The 21,352-nt window shown below is 39.4% G+C and overlaps 1 protein-coding gene across 1 annotated transcript in view; it reads left to right on the forward strand.

The window, feature by feature from the left end:
• CDC42BPB (CDC42 binding protein kinase beta) overlaps positions 1-21,352 on the forward strand; it is a gene marked incomplete at its 5' end in the record, with an annotated part of 92,952 nt that overhangs the window by 21,594 nt on the left and 50,006 nt on the right. The window contains 2 exons of the mRNA XM_082000973.1: positions 5,241-5,332; positions 18,447-18,530. Of these exons, the coding sequence (XP_081857099.1) occupies positions 5,241-5,332; positions 18,447-18,530 (176 nt within the window). The remainder of the gene's footprint in view (positions 1-5,240; positions 5,333-18,446; positions 18,531-21,352) is intronic.

Raw genomic sequence — 21,352 nt, forward strand, 5'->3', positions numbered from 1 at the left:
CCTACTGTTTTAGTAGCAATATCACAGGAATGCTGTTTCTTTGAAAAGGGTGCACAAAGGGCAAACAAGTTACTTGATTTCTAGAATGTAAGTTAAGAGGGATGGTTGAGAGAAATGGTAAAACTCGCTGCTCTTTCATGTTCTTCCTCCAAAGAAAACATCTGAAATAAAATATTGGATCTGCCTGGTGGGAGTATGGCTCCATGGACAATTATCTGCATCATTTTGTTGTTTCTCTGACATTAATATTTTGCAATTCGCATAGTTTCCTACCACAGTGTTTTGTAAAGGGAATGAGTAGATAAAGGGAGTGTGGTGGCAGATGAATTTCTGTATGACCAGGTGGTTTGGACATACCTTCTGGGTAGGCCTACCTGAATGTTATCATCTTGTTATATAATGACTTAAAACCCAAATCGCTTACAAGATCAGTTCTGAACTATGAAGCTGTCTGGTGCAGGGCAATCCAGTGTATGAATCTGTGAAGTCCCCATCCTTGGAAGTTTTTGGGACCTGAGCAGGCAAAACCCCAAGTAACCTGGTCAGAAATCAGTATTGACTGTGATTTGAGCAGGAGGTTGGACTATAGACCTCCTGATGTCCCTTTCAGCCTGAATTGTTGCAAGGGGCCTGTGAATCTCTGTATTATTTTCTTGCAGTTGTCACATTTATTTAAAACTTGTAGCTGTCAATGATAGAAAACGTCAGATGTTCTTGAACATTTGGCAGCTTCGACTCAGTGGTTTTTGTGACTCTGAATTTCTGGAAACTTTCACCGCCTAACAAATTATGCAGGAGTCCTCAAGTGAGAGCCATTGGGCAACTCCACCACTGAAGCAGTATTTACTGTAAACCCAGCAGGTAGTCTTTTGCCCACTGTAACATAAAGGTGCTAGCTTTTGTGATTCCAGACAGTAAATTATTGTCATAAATTGAATGGTTCAGAATCTGAATAAAAAGTACAAATCCAAAATATACCTCAACACATCTCATTTTTAATCTAGTTTGGGAAGAGTTGTCTCTCTCTTCTTTTTTTTTTTTAAATTATTATTTATTTTTTTATTTTTATTTTATTTTGAGTGTGGTGTTGACATGCTGCCATCCTCCCTGACCTGCTCTCAGATATGAGAAGAAATTTGACACATGCTTCTGACCTTGACAGAGGCCGGCGTGCACCCATTCCTGGGGTAGCAGTGCAGATTGCCCAGTCTGCCGTATTATATCATCTCCGCTGGCTTTTCCTGCAACTTTCAGTCATCCTGAAACAGTCTTCAAATATCTTTTATCAGGTGGCATAATACAAATTGACTGCAGTGTAGAAGCACCAGCTCACAAACCTATTTACCTATGACTGTGCTTCAAATTATGTTTTCAAATTATTCAAAATGATGTTTTCTTTTTGTGGAAACAAAATATCCTGGTCTCATCTATGAAGGGAAGAGAATATGATCGGAATATAATTTGTTTGTGGGTGGAGAATTATGTCTTTCATACATACCCTGGTTTTCAATGAAGCCATAAATGCTGGCATTTCATTTCCAGTTATGAATATTGATCAAAACATCGACTGTTGCTACTTTGTATTCTGTTCTTGAGAGCATACATTTCTTGGCTCCTTAAAATTAGTTGTGTTTGTTTTTTTTTTCTTATGTGGCCTTACGGAGAACACCTTTCTTCCAAACCATGTAAGTACAATAATGCAAAATCAGCTTGAGGGAAAAGACAGTAATGCATACAAATATATTGCATGTAGAACACCTGTCCCAAATTCTGATTACAGCTTCACAGTCATGAATAAACAAACTCTTGCAATTACTCTCAGCTGATGTTGCTCTGACAACAGTATATATAACAAAATTCAGTAATCACTGCCAACAAAACCCCCAGTACAGCTAATGCTTCTGTTTGCCAGGATGAAATACTTTCATTGAGTATTAAATCAACTCCAAATCATAAGTCCTGCTTTTAATATTAGGATCAAAACTAATCAGTAAAGTGTAATTATTCATTCCAGTATATGGAGAGAAGTTTGCTTTGAGTTCCCTATTTATAAAATAGTGATATGTACAAGGAGCAGCTGTAGGTTTTTACCAGTTACGTAGTGGTGGATGTATCACTTGGCATCGTTCTGAAGAGCACAGCTCTCTGATACTTTTTGGTGCAAGTTGCTGCTCAGTTTTGCCAGTTCTGTGCATGCAACTGGTCTGGATATTAGAGGGTTGAGGAACAGCAACTTCCTGGGGGGGAGCAGGAAAGCAAATTGGAAATATTTTTTTGATTTAACTTCCTAAGAGGTAAAAACTGTGCAATCCAGTACTTAAAAGCAGTAGGATACATCCTGATGTAAACCGGGTTCTACTCCAAAATGCAAATGAAGTAAATATCAGTTTAAATGAATTACTGGTGTGTTGCCTCCTCTGAGCTCTGATTGTCTGTGTAACCTCTGTTGTAGTCTGTGTGATTATGAGATTCTGTGAATATTAGGTTTTATTTTCAAATTTTATTTACTTTTAAGGAATCTTAGATGCCTTGACAAAGACTTGAATTTTTCTGTTTCAGGGAAAGTCCTACCCAATTAAATTTTTTTTCTGTACATTCAAATATTCATGTTTGGTGCTTAGCTTTCCAAGAGAGAGACCACTCAAGTTGCAGTGTTTCTGAACACCAACATCTGCTGAATACTAAAAGCCAACATTAGTTAAGTGCACAAATAGCTTGTGAAAATAGTAACTTCCTTTAAGAAGGGAATACTTTTTTTCATTTACATGTATTAAACTAACTCGTTTTAATATTCAGCTGACCAACTGATACAGAAAAAGCAGGACCAACCTAGGACTCTTGCAGTTTTTGAATTGAAATTGTGGTAAAGAGAATGAGGTCTGCTAATCCTTCCTTCTTGAAGGATTACAATTCCTAGAAAGATAGCATTAATGCCCTTCTCTGCAGACATTATTTCTTCTGTTTGCTCAAATTTAATTACGTGCTCTGCTTGATACATAATATCTATTATCTTTTAAAAGATAAAACTAATTGAATTCACTTGCTTTAATACAACTTAATGAATTTCTAAACCAAATCCCAATTTTAGCAAGGTGAAGTTTGATATGCCTCAAAGCAAGGAAAACTGTAGACAAAGTAATAAAATATTTTGTCACCAGTTGACAAAACAAGAAAAATGTAAGAAATAAAGGTTCTTTTTAAGTGTAGAAGACATCTTAAACTTGTGTAGGTTTGTGTCTTCCTGCTTTGAAAGTTGCTTGTGATCAATTTACAGCAGCGGTGGTTTTTATAAATACTTAAACCAATTATTTTGGTATTATGTTTACTGACTAGAATTATTGCTAAAATTGGTTATTTCTTAAAAAGAAAATATTCTTGTATTAGTATCCCCCATAAGTAAAATTACTGGATTTCATTTCTCCCCTTGAATTTTAATAACAGAATCTGGTGTTCCGCAAAATTAGTCTAATGACCTGCATTCTGTAGTAGCGATCCATAACTTGATAAAGGAACTTTCACATTTCTTATCTGTAGTTGTGTTTCCTCAGTTTGCCCTGATTTGGTGGGAAAGGAAGGAGGTAAGAGAACCTTGCAAAATAACTGATATATATCAGAGCCATTGACAGTGGTATTTACTTGTATAGATTGGACTGGTATAGGTCTCTAACTGGTTTGAGTTGGTGTTGTTGGCTAAGTTTGTTAGAAACGATTTGAGGTTTTGGGATGATAGTGGTGGGGGAGACTGTGGTAGGCATTTCCACCCAGCTGAAACGGTGAGTCTAGCAAAAAATTTAGTAGAGTCTTGTTCTTAAATTTCGTACATTGGCTAGGCAAGAAACATCCAGTGAAAGGGGTATTACTTGTGGAGGAAACCTTTTCAATAACACCTCTCCTAAGTACAAACAAGCAGGATGGCTATTCTTCAGTACAGCTATTTCTTAATTTTATTTATTTATTTTTAAATAGCTATATGAATTTTTGCTGAGAGGTTTTCAGGCTTTCTTGATTAGACTTCATACTGAAGTCTGTCATCTCCAGTTCAGACTTCTGCATCTTCTGTGTGTTTGTGAGGTTTGGTTTGTTTGTGTTAGCATCTGAAATACATCGTCAAGGCAGTGACCCCTCTTGTAGGAATTCTGTTTGGCTTATACTCATTAGCTTAATCATAGCGTGAGATGAGGTAAAGCGGGAGTCTGGGCTGAATTACAAGTAGTAGTTCTGTGATGTTCTATTCAGCTGCAAATGGGAAAAATACATGTGTTTAAAAACTTCAATCTTTTTAGTCTAATAATGTTTATGATGAGGTGAAGAACAACAGCCTTTTTTGTGCTTAATTAGAAGTGTAAGCTGCTGCTTTGTAGACACCATACTTGCTCTTGTGCAGTTTAGCTTGCACCACTGTTTTTCCTTATTGATTTGATATTCATAATTGTGACAAGTGTTACAGTAATCCTCATCCTGTGATGTGCCTGAAGTAAATAATATATTCTGAATGGGAACTGGAGAGGGAGAAAATTGATGGGATCTGCGAGTACAGTGGAATTTATCAACCAGCTATTTCTAGAAATTTCTTGAATCCAGTGGGATTACCAGAACAAAGTAAGTGTAGGTTAGTTAATTGTTGGACATCTTTTAGGCTGCAGCCCTTCAATACTTGGTCTAATTGAGATCTGGTGACTGTTGCTTAACAGAAAAGATAGTTCAAAGTAAAAATCTTAAATTAGCTACAGATCTTGTAGAAAATGGTTTCATTGCTATTGAGTAGAGACAACTGTCTCCTGAGAGTGGGTTGTTAAAGCTTTAGCTGGTACTAGCTGAAATAATAAAAAAGTAAAGCTGAACTGTGCTTAAGAGGAGAATTATTGTAGTGGCTGAAGGATAGGACAGATTTTTCTCTAGGGTTTAGCAATAATGAATCGGCTGCCTCCCTTTCACATGGTCCTTCACAGATTCACAAAACCCTAATGAAAGGGCGGGGAGGGGGTAATCTTTCTGAAAGCCTACTTTGCTCTTTACTCGCTGGCAGCAAGGCAGAACCAATTACAGGATTGAACTTTTATAAAATTCTAAGTGTTAATTAAATAGTGTAATTAATATCTTTTCCTTCTGTAGTTCTAGTAGTTGTTGAAAAACTACTGTTGCACTGGGTATGCAATGAGTACTTTTGACCTCTGGTTTATGGATTATTTTGGTTTACAATATTTCTCTTGATAATTGAATTTTTTTTTTTTCTTAAACAGCAAGACCATTTACAAAATTGGTAAAGGAAATGCAACTCCATCGAGATGACTTTGAAATTATAAAAGTGATTGGAAGAGGTGCATTTGGTGAGGTAAGAGATTTTTACTCTCAGTTGTAGTAATGTAATTTTCATCGTTTGTGCTTCTGATTTCATGCTACAGTTGACATGTACTTGTCCTAAAGACAAAAGATTCACACAGATGTGTTAAAATACTTCCAAATGTGGGATGTAGCTGGGTACTGATGAAAGGTCCCTTTGAAGCAGCGTATTTAGGGTCCAGTTCTGCCGTTTCTGTGACTGGCTGGTTCTGACTTCAGTGTAGCAAAACAAGTGTCTCTTCAGTGTGTGTATGAACAGGGTGGTCCCACCTAGCAACTGCACAGCTGAATTTGGGATCTCTTCTCCCACTTGCCGTATGTACTCTTCTGTGCTGCTATAATTTAACACAGAACTGGGCTGCTTCCATGGTAGGAACGTGGAGGCTGCTCCACCCATCTGCCTGTCTCTGTAGCAATCTGGTAATGCAGAAAGACGCATTTGGCTGCCTCAAAGACTGTTCCCTGTCATCTTTGAAGATCAAAGGCTGCTGGATCTGTTTTTTTGGACAGCAAGTTGAATCATGCTGGGATGATAGGAACGCCTTGTGTGTTGAGGACTTAGCAGTCCCAGGACCCTGAGTGAAGCTTTACTTCTTAATACGCTTATTGAAAGTCTCATAAGTCACAAAAGTTTGATAGGGCTTGCCACTGGTTGAATTCATAAGCATGTCCCCTCCAGTAGGCATAGGATACCTGAGACTTCTGGAGAACCTTAAAGACAACCCTTTCAGCATTTAAGTACACGTAACTAAAGATATAGCTGTCAACAAAAGAGGTTATTAACTAGAGAATTTCTAGAAGCAAAAAACCCCTTAGATTTCTTTTAGGGAGCTTCTTTTAAGTAGTGCCACACTGAAGTCAAATGTAGTGACAGCAGCTCATTTCAGCCCATTAGCACTTTGTTACAACTGCTGCTGCCAGTGGCTAGGGCTGGGCTTCCTTATCTTCATCTCATGTTATCTCTACAGAGAGCAGGACTGTGCGCCATGCGGGGCTTTCCTTCCAAGCATAGTGTGCCCTGGACATGTCAGACTCTTTCACACAGGGTTTGATTGTGGGACAGAGATATCACAGGCAGACCAGAAACTGAGCTAGAAAAATGCCAGGACCCTACTCAACCGGGGTTCAGAAAGCAATGAGGTTTCTTTGTGCATGTGCACTTGCTGGCGAATGAAGTAATAGCATCACTTCCACATAATTTTAAGCTACTTCAAGGACTGCTTTTGAGGAAAGTAGACACCTAAGACAGATAGAAATGAATGTTTCAAGTACATCTCTTCTTCTGTATCACCCTCTAATGATGTGAAGAGGTAACATGTAGTTCACATGTAGTCATTGGGAGCATAGCTGCTCAAAGAATTTGAGCATTTTAAGTAAAATGTCCAGATAAATAGTAGCATCTTGACGTAGAAGACAAAAGTTCACTTTCTAGTGGATGTTGAACTTGATGAGTTGCAACATTTGTTACAAAAAAGGAAGCATTATCTTAGGGTAGTGGAAATACTGCCTGAGAATCAGTTGATTGTTTCACTTGAGTGTTTTTAGCGGGCGTGTATGATTTGAACATGTGTTTTAGAGAGAAAAGTTACTGCAAAGAGTCTGTCAGGAAAAAACAGAAATGGGAAAAAAATTAGTAAGTCTAAGGGAGGGCTGAAAGGTACAAACTAAGTCCAGGAAAGAGGTCTGAGCAGAGAGGTTTATGAGTAGATAAAAGGCCTATAGAATCAAGACAGTAGTAGGTAACTCGCTACCTCTTCACTAGGGTTTTGATTCAAAGCAGCGGCACAGTTTTGAAGAGAGTGCCCCCATTTACTGCAGAATGATTTTGCTATGCATGAGCTGGATTTCTTTTGGAGGAAACGAAACCAGATCTGCCATTCCAGGTGTGCACCAAATGTGCTTCTGACCCCGAAGAGTACATAAGAATCAGTCACTCTGACTCTCCTAACAGCTTCAAAGCATGTTTGGTCCAGGAGACCAAGACAGATACAATCTGAAGCAACATTCCTGAACTGCATACAGTATAGATGGGAAAGCTCAGCACAGGCTACTTTCATCTGTTGTTCTGGTCTTGCTGTGCCAAATTACTTGCTATAGTGGCTGTCACCACTGATATCTAAAGAATTTTAGATTAGTGTTTTGGCAGTTTGTCTTTTGGTGGGATTAGAAGTGGTTTCTGTATCTTTTCAGAACTTGACTTATGAATGCTCTAGCTATCAAAAATGGTTTCAGGTCAAGAGAACCCTTTATAGTGACCCGCAGATGGAATCAGTGTTGGGAATGCCTTCACACAGTATAACTTTAAGGAAGGGCTGTTTTCCATAGCATTTGCTCTGTTCTTTTTCAAAAAGATGCTCTTCTCTACTTAAGGAATTGACCACCTGGAAATCTCAGGATGACAGCAAGTGATTTATAAGAACTTCAAGAGACTTCAGTTTACACTTGCAAGGGGGTTTAGGATGAGCTTGCTTAGCTTTGGATCAAGAGTCTTAAGGTGTCTAAAAGATTCTGGGTGGAAACTTGTATTAATAGTGTTTGGAATGCCTGAATCAACGTCTTTCATATGCTTTCCTTTGGAAAAGCATAAAACTTAACTAAAGGAATTCGTACATCCCATCCCCCCACAGTGGAAATGAAATTTCACAGAAATGAACTGAGAAAGTATCTTAATTTCATCCTTCTGTTAGAGCTTTGAGTGCTCACAAAGTCAGTGGTGTTAGTTATCTGGCAGTGTCACGTTGCCTTGTTCATCTTTTCATTACAGAAGTTTTAGTTTATAGTTATAGCAGCTTGAAACTTCTTGATCAGTTTGAATTATGCAGCAGTCATTGATTTTTAAGTTCTTTATACTTTAATACCACTTGCCAGAGAATATTTCGTGCTTTTTGCTAGTGAATGAATCCTTTGACCCTTGTGTATACTACACTGCTGTAACTGTCAAATAGAGTTTAGCAGTGGACTTGGCAGTGATGATTAATGGTTGGACTTGATGATCTTAAAGGTCTCTTCCAACCTAAATTATTTTATGATTCTATTATAGGCATTATAAAATAGTAATTTTAGAAAGGTTGAAATTCCATAATAAGAAAATAAAATTTAGTGTCTTGAGAGGGACTTGTGGCATTGGATTTGTATAAAGCAACACTTCAGAACACTGAATGGGGGAGCTGTAAATAATTTTTCCATAGTACATTCATACATACCTAGGAACTATGTTAGAAATTAGTTGATGGGATTCTAGTGGTTACAAGATTATTCACTAGTTCTTGTTTAAAAAAAAACAACCCAAACACAACTAGAAATAGTTCTGCTAGAAATAAATTTTTAAAATACCTATAAAATATTTGTTAGAATGCATAAAGAAATCAATCAGAATTAAATTAATCATATTCCAATTAGAATTAAGTAGTTTAAATTAAATGCAGAAGAGGTAAACAAGCCAGACTTCAAAAAGGATGAAAACTACATTTTGTTCTTCTCAGTTTAGCTACTTTGGACTTTTTGGAGAATGCCAGGGCCTTTAGTCTTACCAAAGAACTTTTGCATTAATCGGTAGCTTTGAAGAAAGATAGCTTAAACAAAATAAAGGCATTACATTAGTTACTGGTCAGGATCGGTGGTCAATTTTTGTTTCTTTTGTAAGCCAAAGAAACATGGTCTTTGACCAGAGAGAGGATTGAGACCACGTATGAGCTTGTCTCTGTCAACACAACTGCAAAATCAGTATCTAATTTAAGGCAGATTGATGTAATCACCAGTACATATCTGTACTGGCATGTCAGTGCCTTTTTCTTTTTTTCTCCTTTTCAAACCAGCAGGACTCAACCTGGTTCTTTACAGTTTTTTCCAGCAATTTGAGAACAAACCCCACTGGTAATCCAAAACCACCTGCGTGAAAGTTCTTACAGCATGGGAGATTTGAGAAAGCAAGAGAAAAAATATTTCTTAACGTTTTCATTATTATGGTAAGACCAAAATAGCCTAGCTCAGAACCTAGAGATTTCTTCTCTAGCCACCTGCCAAAACAAGCAGTTCTCCTTTTCTCATAGACTAAGACAGCTACTTTGCATGCAGGGTAAACCGAATGTCTGAATATCCTTTACAGCAACATTTAAGGCTCTGACTCCTGGAGTCACTGTCTTAAGAACATAGTTTAATTTTTTCGGGAGTTTCATAGTTATGAAGAAAAGTCTGAAATGTTCTTTGAGTGCACAACAGATAGAATAGCGTATAATTTGAAATGCTGGCTGTAAGAAGGATAAACTACTTGTGGCTCTTCCCCATCTTCTAGGGTGTATTAGCCTAGGTGTATATCCAGCTAGGTGGAACATTTTCCCGAGTGCCTCGATGTTACTTTCAGTCTTTCGTTTTTGCGGGTTGTATAGGCAGATAGCTCATGTGCAGAGGGGCAGCCTCCATGAGATATAAAACGAAGAATAATAATTAAAAAGCTGTCTGAAATAAAATCAGAACTAAAGTCGTTTTCTGTAATCTTAATTCTGGTTTCTATTAATAAAATTAATGTAGAAGTCTGTGGACGAGAATGAGTATGTTGTGTAGGGTGAAGTTTTTTGTTAACTAGTAAAAATATGCATTCTTTAGGAGAAGATTTAAAGAACATGAGCACAGAATGGAAAACTCCTCAAGCTTTAAAATCTTTAAAAAAACACACCAAAACATCAAGAAAAAACCCAAACCTACCTGTGGCTTGAAGTTTGCAGGTGCCTGACTACTCCTTCCCTCTAGAAACAGTCTGGACCATTATTTGAAAGGAAATAATGTCCTGAGAACTTGTGCTTGGTGGGACTATGCTTACCTGAGGGACTTACGCTATCCTCAGAAGTGCCTTCTGTGTGCTTGGTATTTGCCGCTGCATGCCAAGGGAACTGGGAGTACTAGTGTTACAGTATGGTGAGAGGGATAGGAGGAGGATCCTGTGTATGGGGACTAACTCTAAATCCTTGCACTTGCTCCTTTGCAAGCTTCATCTGACCTCTTAGTAAGGTACTTGTAAGTCTTTTAAGATCACTTTTCCTCATTTTGTGTAAAGGACCATTTAGGCATGCTGCTGTAGATTAATGCATTTCAATGAACAGCAGTTGTTGAAGGAAGAACCCTTGTCAAGATGTACCTTGTTTGAGAGCTTGGATTGTATAATGTGGCTGACACCTCCTGGAAATTTGGCAGCATAGGACTGAAACAATTGTTTTCCTTCTCTTGTTTGTTAGCAAGGATTTTTTGAATGAGCAACACTTAGTGTGCTTGCAGCGGAAGGGTGGAACTGCTTGGTCTTGCTTAGCACAAAAATAACTAAAACTCTTAATGTGCCCCACCTAAGTATTACTGCTCTGGATGGATTAGAAATACCTTTTCATATAAATGCTGTTGTGCACAGACTTGATCTGTGTAGTGTTTAGTAATAGGACATGTCACCTCAACTCAGGATGCTTAGTCAGAGTCTTAGCTGGAATCAACAGATGTAAAAATCTGTTTCCAGAAGAAAATAAATAGTGGTTGAGAGAACAAGACAGATCCTCTGTGTACCATGGGCTTCTGATAAATTATGTGATTCCTAATTAGAGATATACTGGCTAAAGGGTGCTGAGAGACTTAAAGTGAATTTGCAAAACCTCAGCTTCCTGCGGACAGCCGTGCTTGGCAATGCAACGCAGAGCCGTTTGTGCCTTCTCCACCTTGTAATCGCAGCTCTAGGGTATGGAGCTTAACGTTTTTATGTACTTCTAGAAATTAACCTGGGGCACAGTGAGCCTACACACTGCAATTAAGGCCGTCTCACCTATTCAGAAGCTTTGGTGATTGGTATTAGATACCCAGCAGGGACTGTGCCTTCCTACATTGTAGATTAACAGAATTAGTAAGTATTGCACACAACATATGACACTTTTCATCCAGCTATTCAAAAAGTCAAAGCATTCAGAATGCGATGCAGAAGAAATATTTAATTAGCTTTTCTTTTCCACAGTATGCTCTTCACAAAAAAAATCAAAGCAAGCTATTTTCTGCTGTGGAAATGGATGAAGAAAGAAGCTGCTTTGTTTTGAAAATGTTTCAAAAGAGCTGCTTGCTATCTTAGTGCTCCCCAGCTCCCTGTCTGTTTGTACGGCAGCACCGAGTTACTATGGTGATGGGCAGGTTGCAAGGAGCTGGGGAGAGGGTTCATTGTAGTGCTGCTGTGAGACCAGCCATTTGTCACTGCAATCCCCCCGATAGCTGAGGAAGAGCCTAGGTGTTATTCCGGGCCGTTATTTTTCTTTTGCAGAACCTTTCTGGCACTTGTAAGTGATTTCTTATTTGCACGACATGAAGCTCCGCATGCTGCGTTCAAAAAAAAAGGATTTTGCTTTGGAAATGCGCACTGTGGCATATGAACCCTACCGTAAGACACGCTGGGTGCTCAAATGTTAAATAGGCATAAAAAAACTGATAGAGCAGTCCAGACCATTTTTTCTCAAAGATGCCATACTAAAACTGTTAACTAATGAGTTATATGTCAAAGACTTTTTATATCCAAGAGTATTGGGAGGATAAAACAATTCCTGCGCTGTTTTCTCAATGACTAGTGTCCAAGGTATCAATAGCACGAGACAGAAATAGTGGACTAAAAGTGGCATATACAAGCTTTAGCTGAGGGAAATGACTGTAATATTAAATTATGAATCTGGTAATAAGACATTACGGATAAATTGTTTACATCTGAAATGACATTTTGTCTCTTCTCCCAGTTGAAATGCTTGTCTGAAATCTCTGCTCAAGTGTCTAAAGCCATTCCAAGTTCCTGCCAAAGGTTAATTCATGGTAATTTTACACAATTTTATCCATGTAATTTTATTGTCCATTAGCCTAAGCAGATCTTTTATTTTTTATCATCCTTATTACTAATGTCCTTCCTTCCAATTTTATTTGTAGGTAGCAATCACATCCACTTTTTGGCTGCTTTTTTTTTTTTTTGAACAAGCAAAGCTTTTTCCATTCCCACGGTAGTATGAGAGGCTTTTTAGTTCCTTGATCACCTAATAGTCCTCCTTCACACCTGCTCCAGATAAAGTTTATTTCTCTGGGGTGCGGCTGTGTGTGGAGTCTCCACTGAGTTTCTATTTCTACAAGGCAGTAATGTTTACCCCTCCCGAGTGGTGTGTATCTGCCTGTGAATTACAGTGTTTGCCTTTTTCTTAGCTAGCTGTCATTATGAACTGATTGCACAAGGATTATCACCTGTATGTTGGTGGTGTTCTTTGCAGCTGAGAACTTTTTGCATTTGAGTTTCACCGTATCCCTGAAAGTCCAGTCCTTGAGAATAAGTTTTACCTGAAAGTTTAACATGCCACAAGCATGAATAGTGTGTTAGGTGACTTTTTTATCTGCTTTGAAAGTAATGCCAGCATGGTTTCCAAGAAGATGAACATTAAAGAATTTATGAACTCTCCAGTAGAAAATCTTTTTGTTAACTATCTTAATTGTTTTCTGGAAATCCAGTCTTGCATTGAAATGATTTCTGCACTTTTTTACACCATGCTTATTGTTTACATAAAAGAAAATTTGTAACTTGATACTGGTGTTGATCATGTCACTCAAAGGGCAGAGTACAGTGGTGGGACATTCTGTCATGTTTGTACAGGCTGATTTGGCTCAGATTCCCACCCTGTAGATTTCATTGGGGCGTGAAGAAAGGTGGAACTTGACCTAGTCTGGCTTTGCACATTGCAACCCTAAATGTCAATATCAAGTGGCTTTTGAAGATGAAAATGCAGCAAAATATTTCTGTAAAACAATTAAAGCAGCAAAATATCAGCTCTTGCTGAAGTCTAAAAATGTTAGCTATATTGGTTCCATTTTTATTTTATTGCAATACAAGTGAAACAGAGCTTTGAGGCAAAAAGTACTGGAAGGAAATGGATGACGGAAGTAATACAAATCTGATAGGGTGTTGTGGCATGTAGTTACCGCAGCTGGCTCTCACTTATGCTTTAGCCCCAGTTCTTATACATTTTTTTGACATAAATATGTCTTAAATTGGTTGAAGTGTAGGCAGTAGGATTCATTAGGCTTTCTGAGGTCCTTGAGGAAACATACTTGATCTTCATTGCAGTGTCCCTGTTGCCATGAATCTTGAGCATGACAAGTCACAGTGACAGTAATCAAATGAGCTGATGACAGCTTAGACCCATAGGGGCTTGCCTGGGAGGGGGGCTGCAGTGGTGGGGGAACCCCTGCATCTGGAATTTTTCCTTATCAGTGTTTTCAGACTTGGTAAAACAGAATCACCTAAATCTCTCTACCAAACCACCCTGTGATTGTTGGGTATTCGGAACCCCTGATTCTTCGTTCCAACTTAGCATAATGAGATGCAAGTTGGGTAAGTTTTAATTTTGTTAATTTGACACAGGTATCAAGGACAGTTGTTCTGGGTCAAAGGTGTGTGGATTAGTTAGCCTACACCCCATCCCTTTGGCCAGGTAGAGAGGTGTAGAAGTCCAAGGTCAGAGCAGAGCTGAACCCTCCCAGTTGCCAGTGGCTCAGGGTTCAGGGACTCCCTAACCACACCTGTAACTCAGTGGTCAGTAGTCTCAGAGAATTCTGCTACATGTGTTGCTTGGGTATTAAGCATGTACTTAAATACTTTCTGAATACTTAGGTGTCCACAGCAGCCTGCAGCCGAGTTCCAAAACTGTTGTGTGACAATAATACTTCCTTAATCTTTTACCTTTTTATTTTATTTGATGCCTTTCAATTTTTGTGCTCTGAGAAACAGCAAATAATTGTTCTCTGTTCATCTTCTCCACAACATTTGTGGTTCTGTATGCCTGTTATAGCTGTTATCTCCTCCAGGCTTGGAATATTTTAGGTCATTAAATCTTCTTCAGAAGCTATTTTATACCTCTGCTTGTGTCTTTTTTCCCTTTCATTATCCTTAGCTTACTTTTTTTTTTAAACAGTGTAAGTTGGAATAGCCTTGGAAATGAGGAGTGAGCATCAAAATTAAATCCTGGTCTTTTACAGTCTGTGCGTAACATGAACACTTGTTGGCCAGTAGACTTTTAAACTTTGAAGATAGAAGCAATGCTTTTGTTCTCTAAAGAAGGCATTTGCAGCAGTGTGCAAATCCGCGTCCTTTGGAATACCTCTGAACACCAACTGAGCGTTTTTTCTTACATTAGTAGATGTGGTAAATTGGTATGTAGTACAGGAGCCATTGTATTTAACACCTGACATTTTGCATGGTTAGCACAATTGCAATATAAGAAGTTTCTGTTTGATCTCACAAAGGGGTCAGTGTGGTTATTGTAACTGAATTTGAGGTATGCCAGAGGAAGACAAATTAATACAAAAGTAAAAAAAAAAAACTACACCGCAGCATCTCAGAAGCAGCCAAAGCATTATATGACAAATGTAAACTTTGAAATACTGCCACCTGATGAAGAAAGTAAAAGAAAGCTAACTCGAGGAAATGCTGAGGTGTTTTAAGGAGCAAAGGGTGTAGGATTTTTTGCAGTATTGCAACAATATTCTTGCTTATAATAGCACTGAGTTTATCAAGGCATAATCCAGTTTATGCTTCCCTGGTTCAGTTCAGATGTCAATGAGGTTTGGGCTTTAAATTTCTGTCTGTTTGTTTTCTTAAAAAAAAACAAACTTAAAAATCCTAATGATTAAAATGGATTGAGGAGTGAGGTCTAGTCAGGCCAAAGTTCTGTTACTGCTGTGAGGCATCTTCTGCACCTTTCAGGTTTCTTTTCAGAGATAAAATTCTTGGGGAATTACCTATTTTGCAGTATGGCTACCTGAATTTTCCTGCTGGCAAAAGAAGCTATCCCACTGCCTCCCTTAAAACTAAAGCAGCAGTGTGTTTACTGGTGCCATAACTTGATAGCCACTTACTGTGAAAATATGAGTCAACTTTCCTTTTATTCATTCCACTTTCTCTTCCACAGAAGACAATTCTCTTCTTCCAGAAAGTTTAAATTGGACTTTTTTTAAGCAGTCCTTTCAGTTGAAAATAAATAGCATTAATATAGATAGAACTGGGGAATTGCTAAATAGGCCTTACAGATTTGGATTCCTCTTTGTTGTTTCTTTTTTTCTTTCTTTGTCCAGGCCTGTTCTCATTTCACCACTTTCTGCTCTAACGTTTGCACAGCTCCTGAGCTGCGTTGTCCTCCGCAGGCTCACATCACTCCTCATCAGTTGAGCACGCTTCAAACTTCCGTCAGCCTGCAGTGCTTTCCAACAGTGATGGCCTTAGATAAAGTGCAGTAGATGAATATCTGGGTTCTGATTTGTGCACTATATTTGTACTTAAATGGCTGAGCAATTCTAGTGTTGTGGTGTAATGAAACCTGAATGTTGCTACTTCAGGGCTTGCAGAGCCATGTTTGCAAGTTGCTCCTGCCACAGAGCTTTTGTTTGTCTGCAACAGGTAATCGTGCTGAGTTTGGTCTGTCCCTTTAGTGGAGATGGGGGTATTTCCTGCGTCATCATGTTCTGTATGGAATGGAGTTTAAAATGTATAGTAGGTAATGTCAGCATCTTGCACTTTCCCAAAGCTTTTAATGTGCCGTTTGACCTGCAGTGTACATTCAGCTGTATCAGGCAAATCATAGAATCAGAGAATGGTTTGGGCTGGACGGGACCTTAAAGATTATCTAGTTCCAACCTCCTGCCTTGGGCAGAGACACCTTCCACTAGACCAGGTTGCTCAAAGTCCCATGCAACCTGGTGTTGAATGCTTCCAGGCATGGGGCATCCATAACTTCTCTGGGCAACCTGTTCCAGTGCCTCACCACCCTCACAGTGAAGAATTTCTTCCTTATGTCTAATCTAAATCTACCCTCTTTCAGTTTAAAGCCATTACTTCTTGTCCTGTCACTATATGCCCTTGTAAAAAGTCTCTCCTGAGCTTTCTTGTAGGCCCCCTCCCAGCTACTGGCAGGCTGCAATAAGGTCTCCCCTGAACCTTCTCTTCTCCAGGCTGAACAACCCCACCTGTCTCAGCTTGTCTTCACAGGAGAGGTGTTCCCAGCTCTCTGATCATCTTCATGGCCCTCCTCTGGACCCACTCCAACAGATCCATGTCCTTCTTACATTGGGGGCCCCAGAGCTGGACGCAGGACTCCAGGTGGGGTCTCACTAGAGCAGAGGGGCAGAATCACCTCCCTCGACCTGGTGGCTGTGCCTCTTGTGATGCAGCTCAGGATGCGGTTGATGTTCTGGGCTGTGAGTGCACATTGCTAGGTCATGTTGAGCTTCTCATCAACCAGCCCCGCGAAGTCCTTCTCCTCAGGGCTGCTCTCAATCCATTCTCCACCCAGCCAGTACTTGCGCTTGGGATTCGGTAATTCAATGAAGTGTGTGCAGAGAGGTTGTTAAAATGGCTTTTAACTGCAAGGCTGTGATGAGGACAGGAACAAAGCCAAATGTTTTAGGCCATTACTGAAGGTTGGTGTTGAACAGCTTCTTATGTCCCAAAGAACCTCACGTGTTCAGATGAGATGTTCTCGTCTTACTCATCCATCCCCTGCAGCACGAGCAGTGTTCTGCGGGAGGTGTTTGTAGGCCAGGAGACACTGGCATGTGATGTAGCTGTGGATGTTCTTACACAAGCTGCTTCTTCGTGCTCTGTCTTTCCCAGCAGCTGCGTTTAGAGCCACTTTTCCATGCTTTCCTGTAATGGATACATAATAGTCCTTTTCTTAAGATACATTTCTGTTTCATGACCGTGTGCAGGTGTGTACTAGGTGTTGCTCATTTGTTATGTGACCTGGTGAGCAGAGCTACATGCACTGAGGGGTGGGAGGTTTAGGTATCTGCAGACTCAGGTGTCTGTCTAAATGTGAATATCCCGTTCTCATGTTACTGGAGAAGCAGTCGTGCCCCTGCCCCTCATCTGAAGCTTCTTTACTGGTAAGGTGCAGGGGGTATTATATTTCCCTGTCCGTTCCTCAGGACTTCTGACTTTGTATAGTGTTGCTCTGCTTGACACACTTTCCAAACTTGTTTTATAGTCAGCATCTTAGAGCTGCTGTAGCTCCTGAACCCGTTGTGGATAAGAGTTTTTAAACAGCAGAAGAGGCATGCTGCTGCTGCTGCTGATGTGATTCTTGTTACTTTTCCTGCTGCTATTCAGAGCTCTGTTGGAAGCAGTGAATGCTGGTTGGTTTTCTACTTCTGAAACAGAGGCGAGCTGAGAAGCAGCAGAAATACTCAAGCAGTCCATGTATAGTCCTGTGAAAATGGTGCTGTCTTAGTCACGATGCCTGCTTTTCTTTAGCCAGCTGGAAGAATTTTGTGGAAATGATGGCTTTACTACAAGAAGAATTAATTTTGGTCTCAGAGAATACAAGTTTTGGTCAAAATAAAGTTTTTGCATTCCTAAGCCTTGAAGTTTTTGTATTACTTTGTTTTTTCTTCCACTGTACAGCTATGTGCACAGCTACTGTTCATAATAGACCAGTCTAAGCAAGTCTAATACACAGGATGCATAGTGAAATGCTTCAAGTAAAATGATGAATAAGTAAATGAATACTGTTCTTGCTTCTTTTTAAATATCTGCATACAGTACACAAAAGCATGTTAATTTGCAAATATCTTTCAAGTTTCTGAAACCTGAAATGTGAAAACAAATTAGTCAAATGCAGTGTATTTCTATTGACAGCAGCCTTTCTTGTTTTCTCAGGCCGCACTTTTAAATGTTGCCTCGTTGGCTGAAGGCAACGCCGTACAAGTATCACTTGTTCTTGGCAAACAATACAGCTTTACTGCACATCTTCATATGAAAAGCTTCGTACTCCTCCTGTATCGTCCCCGCCGTGTACTTACTTGATCATGAGCACTTGACCACACCTGGTGTGCTGTGCATCATAGTGGTAGTGTAGGAGGAATATAGAAGGAGCAAAGACTCAAGCTGTAGTTTATCAATGTGTGAGTTGATTGCAGATGACTCCTTAGCAACTTACTTTATTAATTTGTGAACATTAAGCTGTTTGAAAATTGTGTTTCTCTTACCATGCTTTTGTGTGAATATCAAGCTATTTAAATATTGTATTTCTCTGACAGTGCTTTTGTGAAATAAAGATATCTTATTATTTCAGGTTGCAGTTGTTAAAATGAAGTGTACAGAGCGCATTTATGCAATGAAAATTCTAAATAAATGGGAAATGCTTAAAAGGGCAGAGGTAAGTAATATGGTTCTTTAACGCAGAGAATTTTTTTAAATGGCATTAGGAAAATGACATTGAAGCTCTTCCCGATTAGGAAGAATTATTTCATGAGCATGGGAGCTTCATTCTTTTTTCTTTTCTTCTTAAGCTGTTTTAATGCAATCAAGTCTGACAGTCCCTTCCAGGCATCTGTTGTTCTCAGCATTACTGTGTATTCGTTTACCAGACAGTCTGCCCTAGTTCTTACCCTGAATTTATTGGCCAGATTTTTGTTTACAATAAAGGCAAGTTAAGGACTACATGAAAGCTGAGATTGGTGCTACTATGACATTCACAGCTGTATACAAAAACATTATGAAAAGGTCTTTTTTTCTCTCACATTCAGAAAGCATACATTAAGGAGCTTTGGATCCTACAGTTTATAACAGGATTTATATAACTGGTGAAACTATAACTAAATATTTTGGAATCACAGATTCAGATTGTAAAACAAAACGTGTTAAGAAGGTAAACTGTTTAAGAAGGGTGTTTTTGATGGAGACATACATTGTCACAACAAATTATGTAAATGTGGATGGGTACTTCACAGATTAGGAAAGGATCTACTGAGAATGTGCCATGGGAGGTGGCATATTCCTGGGGTACCTACTCTTGCATGGTGGAGGAATACCTTACGGCAAATGTAGTATCACATAAGTCAGCAGGTAAACGAGCAATAGATTTGAGGGGGAAATCTGTGTAGTTCATCGGGACTTGCAGCAGTTCGGTTAATGGGCGAGGGCTAGCTGCTTGCTGAGGACTGAGCCTGCTGACCCTTCCCTGTCCTATTCTTCTGTCCCCTTCCTGACACCTCCTCCCCCAGCCTACCCTTCGTAGTCCCTCCCTTCCTTTCAGTGAGTCGGTGCCAGCTCTTTTCCTGTGAATAAACCTCCTCCCTCTTTTGTGAAGCCCCTCTCCGCCATTGCCTTTGCCCGGTTTAGTTGCACTCCGTCCATCGGTCCATGCTCATCTTTACAAGCGGCGGCAGCCGCTGCCTCTCGGCTGTTCTTTGAGCTGTCGGGGGAGTTGATGCTCCTGGCTGTGCTGCCTCAGCGTTTCTGCAGTAAGCCTTCCCCTGTATGGGGGAAATTTCATGCCCTTTCAAGACAGGTTTCAATGGGGTTAGTTCGTGATAGAATTCTTTTCAACCTTTGGGTTTAAAACCTTTGGGTTTGCTTGTAGAGAACTCCCAAACTCTAATGGAAATACAGCTGTGCTGGCTTACTTCAGTCATTTCTAAAGTATCTTAGTTAAATGGCCTACCTAAATAGCTGAAACTTTTACATGAAGAGATGTCCTGAGAAGGCAGCTCTTTACAAATTGTCTTCAAATTACAAGACTAACTCCTCTTACCCTCTCAGGCAGGCAAGAGGTGGAATAAGGTTATCCACCAAGAAAGAGGTATAATGAGCAGTAGTTTTCCCAAAACACATTTAGAACAAGTAGCAGTCCAGCTAAGCTCTCTTTCCACTGATTTTCCCCATTTACAGAAGACAATAAAGGAACTGTCTTCTCTGCTGTGCCCCTTTGTCTTTTCTGTTCAGTTTGCTCAGTTGATTTGGCTTTTCTGGATAAGCAAGACTTCATAACCTGCACATCAAGTTCATAAAACATCTGTGTGTTAAAATTTCCCAAATGTGGTAAAACTTGTTAGTTTTTAAAATGAAGTCTACAAGAATATAGTAGCCTCTTAAGTGGGCAGTTCCACTGAAAAGCAGACTTCAGGTGTTTTATTATCCACTCTGTGAGTGGGCTAAGCAGCACAGTGTTACACTGGTTTATGTTTGGTTTGTATGACTTTAGCAAAGAGTTGTCTAAATACTGCTTATTTGTGTACTAGCTGCAAGAAAAAAATCATATGGTTGGAAGCCACTAAAATCAGGAAAGATTAGTGAATATCAACTGACATCCATAAATGGGTTGCAAGCAAAAATAGGTATGCCATTTGTGTTGATAAGGTGGGTCATTTGTATTTGTTATTCTGACAGCAAAATACGTAGTTATTAGTGTATTAGTGTTGACAGTTCCAAGTAAGTCCTGACTGACGGATTAGGTAGCCCATCGTGCTTTTTCAAGGCCTTTTAAGCTAGCGTAACCAGAAAAGGAGAGTCTTATACTTTGAATTCATGATGCAAAGTGTTCAGCAGCATTACTGGTTTTGAAGTGTTCATAACATTCCCTTGCTATTTGGGGTTGCTCAGTGAACTGGATCAACGAACTGATGTCTTCAAAAATAAACAAAGTAGTTTTCTGTGTTGGCAGCCTCCTCACGTCGTGGTGCCAGAAGAACTGAGAAGTGCTGTGCTCTGGTACTGTGGGCAAGGTATAGGATTACTTGGAGCTGCTGTTGCTGCCAAACTTTTTGTAGAGTACTTTGGCCTTGCATTCATAAACCGTTAAACCACTCTCAGTTAACATTTAATTACAATTTACATCTCTTTGCACCAATAATTGCTAGCTCTACAACATGGCCACAGTATGGTCTTCAGTAGAAATGTGAATTGACTTTTGCTTCCTTAGGAGGAAAAATGGTTGAGATACCTTTATAAGATGCAATGAGTATATGGTAAGGCTTGGGCTTCCCAGGAATGTCCCTTCTGTAGTACATTTTTCTAGGACATCTGGACAAGTGGCAATGACAAAAAAAATAAATTATTGTCTAGAATCCAAACACTTGAATCTGCAGCTACCCAATACCCTAATAATGGCTTTCTGAATTGAGAGTAGAGGAGGAGTCCCAAGGTCTGCATCTTGATAGTTCTGATGCAATAAAAATGTTAATATGTTTTTATTAAGGA

This window comes from Phaethon aethereus (genome assembly GCF_964289735.1).
Source record: "Phaethon aethereus genome assembly, chromosome: 5".
In the NCBI taxonomy this organism is placed as follows: domain Eukaryota; kingdom Metazoa; phylum Chordata; class Aves; order Phaethontiformes; family Phaethontidae; genus Phaethon; species Phaethon aethereus.